General features: G+C 34.1%; 3 protein-coding genes across 6 annotated transcripts in view; all 3 read left to right on the top strand.

Annotated features, from left to right (window-relative positions):
* The window catches only part of LOC140056285 (succinate dehydrogenase [ubiquinone] cytochrome b small subunit A, mitochondrial-like), a 69764-nt gene extending 62032 nt beyond the window's left edge, over nucleotides 1-7732 (top strand). The window contains exons 1-4 of one of the 2 annotated variants that reach the window (XM_072101609.1): nucleotides 5800-5925; nucleotides 6172-6285; nucleotides 6406-6544; nucleotides 6745-7730. In XM_072101609.1, the coding sequence (XP_071957710.1) occupies nucleotides 5892-5925; nucleotides 6172-6285; nucleotides 6406-6544; nucleotides 6745-6910 (453 nt within the window). In that variant the 5' untranslated portion in view covers nucleotides 5800-5891 and the 3' untranslated portion in view covers nucleotides 6911-7730. Of the gene's footprint in view, nucleotides 1-5799; nucleotides 5926-6171; nucleotides 6286-6405; nucleotides 6545-6744 lie in introns of those variants that run through there. The other variant, XM_072101610.1, reaches the window with a different exon arrangement.
* On the top strand, nucleotides 72-3657 carry LOC140057742 (Na(+)/dicarboxylate cotransporter 3-like). Its single transcript, XM_072103463.1, has 7 exons — nucleotides 72-81; nucleotides 1108-1206; nucleotides 1350-1429; nucleotides 1740-1852; nucleotides 2165-2326; nucleotides 3027-3164; nucleotides 3481-3657. Exons 2-7 carry the CDS (start codon nucleotides 1118-1120, stop codon nucleotides 3655-3657), a joined length of 759 nt encoding a protein of 252 aa, XP_071959564.1. The 5' UTR covers nucleotides 72-81; nucleotides 1108-1117.
* Nucleotides 7733-10415: 2683 nt separating the features above from the next.
* Nucleotides 10416-12559, top strand: part of LOC140056281 (uncharacterized) — a 43206-nt gene continuing 41062 nt past the window's right edge. For all 3 annotated transcript variants that reach the window (XM_072101603.1, XM_072101604.1, XM_072101602.1), the window contains exon 1: nucleotides 10416-10464. The gene's annotated coding sequence lies outside the window, so the exon portion shown is untranslated. The remainder of the gene's footprint in view (nucleotides 10465-12559) is intronic.

Below are 12559 nucleotides of genomic sequence, written 5' to 3'. Positions count from 1 at the left end.
ATCTTAACTAGTATAAACTGATCTTAACTAGTATAAACTGATTTTAACTTGTCTAAACTGATCCGCACTTGGACCAATAAAGTAAAAGCAACATTCTACAGTTGGTTTTAAATTACTTAATTTGTGTTTAAAATAGCGTGTTCACAATGAATGATCAACTGATCTTAACTAGTATAAACTGATCTTAACTTAAGAATTGTTTTCACATTGCTTTACTGTTAGTTAAAATATCGAACCAGATACAAATTATTGAAGATTATTTCTATGATACGATACGTTAATATTTATTATTTATTTCCTTTATTGCATCAAGTAAGCAGTGATGAAGTTGACATAAATATAATAGTAAATATGTAAACACATAGTATAACACAGTCCAAACAAGTAATACTAAAATATATCATAGTCCACAAATCAGTCTTTCAATGGCCATCATAGTACATCCAGTAACACAAACCAATAGAGGTTCACAATTTGCTTATCATAACTCAGTTACTGATCATTCACCAATCATTGAAAACTCCGTGGAAAGTAATGAAGTTTTTTGTGCGTTGTGTCCGGATATTATTATATTATATATAATATATATATAATATTATTTATTGTCTTGTATTGTAAACAACATCCAATCGAAGCTTATACCATGGAGGAAATATCTATACATTTCCTCCATGTTTATACTTTATGTCTACGCTCTTTTTTTCTTCTGAGTATACCATCAATTTCAATCAATTGGCTTAGTTAAGCAATTGAACGCAAACAAATTACATTCGACCGTCCTTCCGGTAGGAAAGTATTTGTATCGCTTGTTTCTAAAACATATTGAAGTTAAAAGTTACACCGCGTAGTTGCCTCCATTGAAACATATTTGATTGAAGCCACGGAGGTGAGTTTGACTGATCAAACTTTGTCGATTGTAACGCATGTGATTCGGATCAATACAACGCTGCTTTTCTATGCACGCTTAAATATGGCGCGTGTGAACACAGATTGATTTTGATCATGATCGACTGAAAATGATTAGCCATTTTGTCAAAAGCGCAGATTCTTATTTAGAATTTAAAAAAAACTAATTAATTATTTATGTGTTTTTTCCTGACAATGAAGGTTTTCTGAAATGGCCGTTGCAGGTCACTTTGTAGTGATGATTGTATTTTGGTTAACTCGTACGGCAAGTTGGGGTTGGGGACAATTATTTCCGGATGGGTAAGTAAAACGCCATTGTCTATGCCTCTGTTATTTCTACCAGAATATTATGGTACTTAGTTATTAGATCTAGGCTAAATCTCGAAGGCCTACAACTGTAATTGAAACATAACTCACGGTATAAATATTTACATTATTTACAGTTACCTCAGCGACACAACTCCAGTTCTCATTATCACGTTCAGTCTTTTTGTCTTTCCCTCTACGCTACCGTGTTTGTCAGGTAAAGACTTTGATATTATAAGAACTCTTATTCCTGCCTGTAGGCGATATCCACTGTCAAATCAAGTACTAACTGCCAGTAATCTGGAAGTTACAATGGATCTTTTGGATCAGGTACTAATTTTTCACTCTATGGGTGTAGTGATGCATAAATACAAATATTACTAGCCGCATTAGAAGTATGTTTCCATACTTGTTTGATCCTAAAAAAGACCGGGGTAATAATGTGCAGCGCTAAGAATTGAAGCTCTGTGTATGTATGAAGCGCTCATGTGAGACTCTTATAAGTATTATGTATTTATCATCATTAGGTGGATCAAAAGCGTGGAACCCGATATTGTCATGGGACTTTGTGGTGAGAAAGGTGCCCTGGGGTTTGTTCATGTTTATTGGTGCTGGGTTTTCAATGGCAGAAGCGACAAATGTAAATATTTTCTTTCTTTCTGAAGCTTGATTCCCACTTTGGATGCAATGCAACTACGTAGTGAGTTGCACCAATCACAAGGATAATTCGGATGATGCATCGATTCGTGAATGGTCAAATTACTTGGGACGCGCTCACGTCATCTGCGTTGCGTCCAACCAAGTGGGAACCAATCTTTATAAATAAATCTTAGATATCGCAGATAATATATAACATGGAACAAGATTCCACTAACAGTACATTAGTACATTGTAAATTCAATTTAATTTCTGTGGAATTTTTAGGAAACAAATAATTTCTTCTGTTCGTTAGGTTTCTGGTTTGTCTGTTTGGATAGGAAACCAACTCAAAGTACTACAAGGTATCAATCAAATACTCATTGTTTTATGTAGTTCTGCCGCCATTGCTGTCATAACGGATTTCATCAATAATATGTCTGCCGCAAACATATTTTTACCTCTTTTGGTCGAATTGGTAAGAAACATTATTTCATATAACCAAGGAAGTTATTATAGTATTAGCATATTATTTCTGAAATCAAAGAGTTACTCAGTTATAGTTCCCTATCCAAATTTTTATTTATGTGCTTTATTATTGGTTTTTTACCGCCCTAGTCTCAAGTCAACCATATCCCATCTTCTTTCCGTACGATCACGTAGTAGGTAATACGATTTCTTAATCTTGGTTCCCACTAGTGACAAAACGTCACGCAACACTACGACGTATTGACGCAAAGTGTTGTATTGCGCAATCACAAGTGAAGTGGGAACCGACTACGCATCTGATGATCAGTGCTGAAAACATCACATGTTTGATTTCACGCAGGCGGGGGAAACATAATTATTGGAAGGGAATTTTTTTTCGTTCCGTAGATTGTGTTACGTTGCGTCGCTAGCATGCTAAAGCTTGGTTCCCACTAGAACGTAACGCAATGACGTAAACGCAACGCAAGCGTTTTAACCAATGACAAGCAAAGTTATAGACGGTTAGCAATCACAAGCGAATAAGCCATCGCTTGTGATTGGTCAATTCGCTTGCGTTGCGTTTACGTCCTTGCGTTACGTTTTAGTGGGAACCAAGCTTAACTAAAAATAAAAACATACCCAAGGGTTGGAACTTAATGTTAAATATTTCCTAATATCATAATGTAAAATTAAAGTTTTATCTATTTCAGGCAGTTTCTATTAGAATGAACCCGATATACATTATAATCCCATCGGCCATGGCTTGCTGCTATGCGTTCATGTTACCGATAGCATCTCCGGTAAATGCCATCGTGTACTCGTATGGTGCGTTAAGGGTTAAGGACATGGTAAGTATTAAGTTAGTTTAGTACTTAACTTAGTACCTTAGTCATATAAGTTCGGATATGTCCCGGACTAAGTAAGTACTTAACTGTAATGATTATAATAGTTCGATTATACGATGTGATCATTAAAAAAAAAACTATGTTCCGTAGGTGATAGGCCAGCTATAGCATATCCCTAAAGGTTGGCTCCATTTCGACGCAACGCAATGAGTTGACCACAAACGACAGTTGTGATCTGTCGCTCACGTCCATGCGCTGCGGCGTCAGAGGAACCATATTTTAGCTTATGGTCAATAACATTTTCTATTTTCATTTACAGGTTAAATCTGGAGCTGTGTTAAACCTAATATGTGTTTTAGTCACTAACATCAGTATCAACACGTTAGGAGCGTTGATCTTCGATGTTCATAATTTCCCGGAATGGGCGGAGTCAGCAGTGCTTCCAACCACGTTTTCTCCGATGTACAATTCCACAGATATAAGCATATATCCATAAAAAGCAACTGTATCAACATGTTTTTATCATACGAGAAAGAAGCCAATGTTGTAAATACATTGCCAAGACTTTCAATAGAAAAACATCGTATATCTTGGTGTTTCTTTTGCTCTATCTACACTATCAAACTTTATGTGCCCATATATAGACATGATGACATCATCACTACCATATTTGGGCATATCACTACCATATGTTAGGCCCATCACACTTTTTTTTTGTCAAATTAGTTTTATAGTGTAAATAGAGCTTTAGACTTTTGAAGAAGCTACCATTAGAGTTATTCTGTATTGCCAAGAAATTTTTTAAAAGAAAAAAAAAGTTGGCAAGAAACACCAAAGGTAACTGAATCCCTTGGCAAAGAGCCGGCCTCATATGTTCTCTATTATCAGTGGCAACACAAGATCCTAACAACGTATTGTAATTCAGGAAACTTTTTAGTGGGATGGGGTTGGGGTGTGTAAAATGGTAACATAATAATATATACCGTCTAGAAAATAAACGCAAACAAAATTCAGGGAGTGATAAATACATATTTTAAACCGTTTTTTATGTTGTAAACACATAGACTTAAATTGTAGATAATTTGCAGTCAATAAATTCATACTACAAATAGAAATGTGTCTATAGTACAGTATTGTGTGTATAATTAATAGGCGTGTATTCGAGAGGAAGAAAATGTTGTAATATTGCCACTACGTTTTCTCCGATGTGCACCTAGAACACCTCCAGAAAGATTTCGAACGCATTGAGTCGGATGCCTCTCATCCTCTCCACAAAGTGATCATAGACCAACTTAATCCAAGTGGTAGATTGAGGCTCCTCAGTGTGAAAACAAATCGATTTGCTAAATCCTTTATTCCCTCCGGTATCATCCAGTACAACAGACAGTCAAGAAGATAATTTTATATTGTAATTTTTTAGATGTTTTTATATGAATGGTTTTATGCTATTTGTTTTTATAGTGTTTTCTTTGTTATTATGACGAGCAATGAATTTCCTTTTTGAGGATCAATAAAAGTTATCTTATCTTATCTTATCTTATGTAAAATTCCACAGATATATAAGGCTATTGGCTGTACAAAGGAACAAACAACATTCATTCCTTGTTATTCATTCATTCATTCAATTTTTCATTTCGGAAACTCTGGTCCATAGAAAGTAAATTACATATAAATGAAATAAATAAAATAAACAAAATTACTACTACTTATTTCAGGATGGCATTCCATCTGGAGAGCATCTTCGACTTAACTAAGACGTTGCTTATAATCGTTGATATTAAAATATTTTTGCTTGCATCAAGTCTACACATCAGGCCATATATGAAGATGAAGAAATCAAATTAAATACATTGCCAAAAGACTTCACAGAAACATATGCTATGCCTATCGTACTGTCTAAACTTTCTTTGAGTGACACACATTAGAACAGATGTTGGTGGATCTTTACTACATTACGGTAGCTTGGAACCTTTACGTCTTTAATTAAAATTATGAATACAACAACGTTATCATCTTTGGTTACCAAATAAGTAGGTCTCACTGAAAATTTCTTATTCATAAATTAAGCTTAAAATAATTATTTCTTCATATGATAATTTAAAGTTTGAAATTGATGAAAAATTATTATATTTAAATGTTATTAAAATGTATATGTGTTACGTGAAAAAAAAAATGTTTTAAACTTCTTTGGGAAAAGGAAACAAAAATAGAACATTATAGAGGGAGTTTGTGGGCCATACTAGTCTACGTCCGATAGGGCCCGTTATCACACGGTATGGTTTTATGATATAAAATGTTATTAAGTACATGCTAACATTATATTTAATGTTATCGAGGTTTTTAATTGCACGTTTTATACATTTTGAATGTGAACTATCAAAATACTGGTTGGGTTTATTCCGAAACTGAAGACCGCCCTCTGTTGTATTTTAACCGATTTTAACTTTTTTTTCTGGAAAGAAATATAATTATATCAGTTAATTTTACCAATAAGGCTGTTAATAAAATTCACTTGATTGTGTCATAATTTCATATCATAAAACTCTACCAGGCGATACCGGGCGCTTTCATGACGATACCGGGCGCCTTCATGACGATACCCGATACCGGTCTGTACCGCCTACCGGGCCAACCGGGCGTAGATAAGTAAGACCGGTTTGGTTGGTTTGTTTCTAGAATTCATATCAGCATTTGTATCAGTTTAATTTCATATATAAGGCTCTAATAAATATGGCATTGCTCCGAATTTTAGGATGTACAAAGGGTAATGAGTATTATTATATTTTCTATCGTTTTGGAATACCATGATATGAAGCTATGATGCTAGAGCTAGGCCCGAGTGAGCGAGCCGTGCAAAGCAATTTTGACAAACCGACAAACAAGGCAGCAGGCTCGGCCTGGGCACACAGCAGCTGCCTCCTGCTGCTGCTAGGGTAGCACGTAGGCCTAGCTCATTTTTTATATATAGGCATTAGACCACCTATTGTAAACTTATATTGATTATTTTCAGGGCTACATATGAGTCGTAGTATCTTAGTTCAATCAGGGGTACTGACTTCAAAATTACCAGCAATTGGTGCCACGGGAACCACTCTACACACATCATCTCAACGACACAGTGCAGGTAAACCATTTCAAACCAATAAAATTGAAAAAAAAAAGCATCGTTTACAAAAATTATACACAAATAAACACTGGCATTACATTAACAAGATGTTTTTAATATAGTATGTTTTTTTTGTAGGTATGATGAGTTCAACTCACTGGAAAGCTGAACGTGTCATATCAGTTGGTTTGTTGGCTGTCATTCCTGCAGCTTTAGCTTTTCCTAACCCAGCCTTAGATTATACATTGGCAGCTTCTCTTGTACTGCATGCTCATTGGTAAGACTTGGCTGCTTCAGTATTTAAAGGGGAGCTCCGGGTATAGAGTTTATTATTGTTTAATAACCCCACTTATTTTGCTTTATTTAAAGGGTAGCTCCGGGCATAGAGTATAATATTGTTTAATGACCCCACTTTTCATAAGCAGTAAAGCAGAGCATTTGCTATGCTTTTATTTACATATGTTTGTTGTTTTTCAGGGGTATGGAACAAGTATTCACAGACTACGTACATGGCCCATCACTTCCAAAAGTTGTCAACGCCAGTCTTCTATTTGCCTCGAGCGTTGCGTTTGCTAGCTTATGTTATTTTAACTACAACGATGTAGGCCTAGCTAAGGCTATTGCAATGTTCTGGTCAGCATAACACAACTGTAGTGTACAGTGTGGAAATAAAGGACAATCTACCTAGTTTTGAACTGTCTGTAAAGCTCTGTCTACACTATAAAACTTTATGTGACAAAAAAAATGTGATATGCCCATATATGGACATTATGATATCATATCACTACCATATTTGGCCATACAGTATCACTACCATATTTGGGCACATCAAACTAGTTTGATAGTGTAGATAGAGCTTAATAATAATATATGGTAGAAGTCCATACAATATCAGCAATGTCGTGCTAAGGAGAGTTATTTACTACTGCAAACTAAAATCTTTCCCAATTCAATTTCTTATTTGACCTATGGATCATTTCAACATGCATTTTATAACTAAAACGATATTTCATTATATTATATTTCATGGCATTGTAGATTTGGGTAAAAATATGTTTGCTTTCAATTCAAATTCCTGGGTTCTATTCTTCTCACTCCTCCCATTTCCAAATTATGTTATTATATCATCATGTGTTTTATAATGTTAGTTTGTCAGGAGCTCACATCCCGTCAATTACAGAATGTACCACAAAGTGTTGACAAAAGAAAAAAACAGTGTAATTCATCCTTCAAGAAATACAATTCTTTCTGTTGGAATCTGCTATTTCAGTATTCGAATTTATTTCAGATCACTGTCAAATTATATGATAGTTAATTGCATTTAAATAGGCCTAATTGCGATTTGTTACATAAAGTTATATACTGTAATTTATTTCATGAAATAAAAAAAAAGTCTATTAGTGTACAGAATGAATGGAAATAAAAAATAGATTTGAGTTTAAATGTTACGGCTTCGGGTATACTTTCCCCTCTACTTTTTTTGTGTTGTCAAATCACCGTCTAGACCTGTCGAGTTATTTCTATGATTGTCTTGAAAAACTAGTTTACGCCCTCTATAGTGTCACAAATGTACAACTTTTAACGACCTATGTATAATACTACAGTACTGTATCGTAAATAAAAGTCTATTTTAAAATTAAGTGAATATTATGTAAATGACGGGAATGATAATAGATGATTAATCGTTTTGTTGAAAACCACATAAACAATAAAGGTAAATTATTACAAAGTGCGTTGATTAAAACAAATAGAAAACCAACTACGCCATGCATGGATAAAGTTGTTGAAGCAGCGTAATTCGACAAGAAGAGCATTAAAGGGTCGATATTTAGAAAAAAGAATACCGTAAATCTTCTAATAGTAACACACACCCTAATAATAACCCCGCTTCTAATAGTAACCCACCTTATAGGTCAATCTATAATAATAACACACACCCTAATAGTAACCCTTCTAATAGTAAGCCACCTTATAAGTCAATCTATAATAAAAACCCACTACTCTAATAGTAACCCTTCTAATAGTAACCCACCTTATAAGTCAATCTATAATAAAAACGCACACCCTAATAATAACCCACCTTCTAATAGTAACCCACCTTATAAGTCAATCTATAATAATAACACACACCCTAATAGTAACCCTTCTAATAGTAAGCCACCTTATAAGTCAATCTATAATAAAAACCCACTACTCTAATAGTAACCCTTCTAATAGTAACCCACCTTATAAGTCAATCTATAATAAAAACGCACACCCTAATAATAACCCACCTTCTAATAGTAACCCACCTTATAAGTCAATCTATAATAAAAACGCACACCCTAATAATAACCCACCTTCTAATAGTAACCCACCTTATAAGTCAATCTATAACAATAACCCACACCCTAATAATAACCCCCCTTCTAATAGTAACCCACCTTATAAGTCAATCTATAATAAAAACGCACACCCTAATAATAACCCCCCCCCCCCTTCTAATAGTAACCCACCTTATAAATCAATCTATAATAAAAACACACACCCTAATAATAACCCCCCTTCTAATAGTAACCCACCTTATAAGTCAATCTATAATAATAACCCACACCCTAATAATAAACTCCCTTCTAATAGTAACCCACCTTATAAGTCAATCTATAACAATAACCCACACACCCTAATAATAACCCCCCTTCTAATAGTAACCCACCTTATAAGTCAATCTATAATAAAAACACACACCCTAATAATAAACCCCCTTCTAATAGTAACCCACCTTATAAGTCAATCTATAACAATAACCCACACACCCTAATAATAACCCCCCTTCTAATAGTAACCCACCTTATAAGTCAATCTATAACAATAACCCACACACCCTAATAATAACCCACCTTCTAATAGTAAGCCACCTTATAAGTCAATCTATAACAATAACCCACACACCCTAATAATAACCCACCTTCTAATAGTAAGCCACCTTATAAGTCAATCTATAATAAAAACACACACCCTAATAATAACCCACCTTCTAATAGTAAGCCACCTTATAAGTCAATCTATAATAAAAACACACACCCTAATAATAACCCACCTTCTAATAGTAACCCACCTTATAAGTCAATCTATAACAATAACCCACACCCTAATAATAAACCCTCTTCTAATAGTAACTCACCTTATAAGTCAATCTATAATAAAACCCACTAACTCTAATAATAACCCCCCTTCTAATAGTAACCCACCCAAAAAACAATCAAGAATAATAACCCATGGTTACAATTAGAAGATTTACGGTAGGCCTAGTAATTTTACACACGCTACACTCATATCCATTTTTTATTTTATTGATATGACCAGGGAGGAGATGGAGGAAGAGACCGATTTTAATGCAGTACCGAAAAATTGTTACATTGAAAAAACAAAAACGTTTTCGTCTCATCTCACAACTGTGGACTCAGAACCCCGTACCAGACAATTGTGAGAATAACCAGTAATATAATGTGTTATTTTTTATTGAACAATATCAAGGTAATTAACAATCCAGGTGGCGAATAAGGAACAAGATAGACAGGATTGTTATCCCACGGGCCTACTATCAATTTGCTAATCGAATTTCGATCGACTGTATATATTGCGCAAGAAAATCCTTGCGCAATTTCAAATTGCGCAAATCGTTCAAATCGCGCATAACATATCACACATTGTAAAAATGTTTTGCATATAGTAGAATAGTTTTAGTAATACATTTAATATTATAAATAGACATATTTACCTTCTATATTTTGAGCTATACTTAATCTTGTCTATAGCTCTTGTTGAGATCGATCCGCCGCACCTGATCGATTACGTAACACCAAGTTAAATTAGAAGAAGGAATTTAAATACTCATAACTCTCAGAAGCACGGTTTTGTTACTACTTAGAACTACTACAGAACCACCACTGATCGGTTTCCGAATGTCAAAAGAAGGGTACAACTAGTTTTTTACAATAATAAATAAACACAAAGTACTATAATATATTATTATGGAGGATAATATAAATTATGGATATAATTTTTAACAGTTTTTACATACACTACCAAATACCCACACAGTGGACTACCTGACTGTGTGTCACATGACTAAACAAGTCCAATATACCACCAAACACACGCGGAGACCCAGCGCAGACGACAGTTACCACCATCTCTGGAGCAAAATCTCAAAATGTAAGTATATTTGATTATTTCTTCGTTTAGTAATTTAAACATACTGCTTTCGGTGTATTATGAATAAAATACAGTTTGTTAAGTTGGCGAATAGCGTTAATGTTAGCATAGCATGTTTTTGATTTGTCATTTTGCGAGTGATTGATTTTGTTGACATTTCGGAAACAAGCTGATGCCGCCGACGATGAGAACCCCGGTTCAGATGCATTCTCGCCCGGGAGCTTAGCTGGGTGAAGATGTAGTGATGGAGGCTACAAATTGGGTTGGCATTTGAACAAACTCAATAACGCTGATATTTTATTGTTATTATTATTTATTTTTAGCTTAATTAATGTTTGTCACTCAGTCAATTTGCTACAGATATTGGATGACAACTCATCCACATGCAGCAGGCATATAGGCCTACCATGATTACAATACTAGATCAGGCCTATTTTATTTATGATAATGAATGGTGTATGAAAGAAATATGTGTGTTTTGAAAACAGCTGAAAATGTTTGTGATATACACACAGTACACGGTTGTACAAATTGAATATGTTGTAGTAATATTATTTTTGACAATTACGATGTTATTGTTATAAATAGTGTACAAAATAGTAATTAATTTGGTGTATAAATTTTGTTTCATTTAATTTTAGCCTCCATTGATGAATGCTTTATCATACGTTTTAAGGTGGTTTTATCCTTACTAGCACCATAGACATTTTTTTGTGTGTAATGTACGGCATCCAAAAATCGATGGCTGCTGACACTAATTTATCAGTAAATACATTGATTGATACCTTGACTTTAGTTGTCTGTAGGTCCAGTACCAGTGGCGAATCCAGGATTTTGAAATAGGGGGCTCTTAATTTGATGTCCTATCTTTTGCTTTACAATTGATCAAATTTAGAGGGGGCCCGGGCCGACTGCCCTTGATTACAAATCTAACAGATGGATTTTAACTGGAGGGAGGAGGAGGCTGATAAGCTCATTTTCTCTCTTTTTTAAATTTGGCAAAAGTACAGTTATACTACTGTACCTACAGTATACTGCATGTTTACCATTCTCATTTGTCCAGTATCCTGGACTGCTGCCTCATGTAATAAATATTTATTATTAAAAGGATGTGGACATTATTAGTACACACTTTAGACCTACAGTGTATATGTTATTTTAATGTAACAGACATCCAACTGATTAACTGCATTGATTAATTAACAGTGATATAGCCACAAGAAATAAAGTAGTCCCATTTTCGCAAGAAATAGGAACAATCTCTGTTCAAGTTACTGAGTTGTCAAAGGCCTCTGTGAAAAAGTGGTCAGGTTGAAACCTTACCAACCGTACTGATGTCTACGGCCCTGATTCATTTATCTAAATTTCTTTTTAATTATTATGTAGAATAAACACAATTTTACTGTTTTAGTTCTGTTTTGTTGTTGATCCTACTCTTTAGTAAATATGTTTTGCACGAGCAAATATTCAAATGATGCTAGTATAGTATCCATATCTCTGGAGTATTTGTAAATGATTGAAAAGGTCATGTTAATAATTACATCAAATGCAAGCTATTTCTACTGCTGCAATACTGGAATATACAGTACAGTAAAATTTTGTACCAAAAATATGGAAAGAACATTATTGAATTAATAGATAGAAATCAACATTAAAAGGAACCCTCATGATGAAACGCAAATGGTTAAACAGCTTGTTATTATTAAGCTCTGTCTACACTATCAAACTAGTTTGAAAAAAAAGTGTGATGTGCCCAAATATGGTAGTGATATGCCTAAATATGGTAGTACTATGACACATCACATTTTTTTGTCACATAACGTTTGATAATGTAGACAGAGCTTTATACATAGTTACATAGAGATACTGTTGGCCAAAACATGAAATACAAACAGTATGCATTAAGTATATTTAAAAAAAACAAAAAAACATTGACTTAATAATTGATTGATTGATCAATGATAATTGATTAATTGAGGGAATTAATGTTTGATTTGATTTGACAAACTAACCAAACCTACAAAACGGTAGAAAATCAATACTAATCAATGAGAAGTACTTAAGCAGTGGTGTTACTACAGTAATACAAAATGTG

Source organism: Antedon mediterranea, chromosome 8, assembly GCF_964355755.1.
Source record: "Antedon mediterranea chromosome 8, ecAntMedi1.1, whole genome shotgun sequence".
Taxonomy (NCBI): Eukaryota; Metazoa; Echinodermata; class Crinoidea; order Comatulida; family Antedonidae; genus Antedon; species Antedon mediterranea.
Note: the sequence above shows the minus strand (reverse complement) of the source record. Positions and strands in the feature narration are given on the sequence as shown.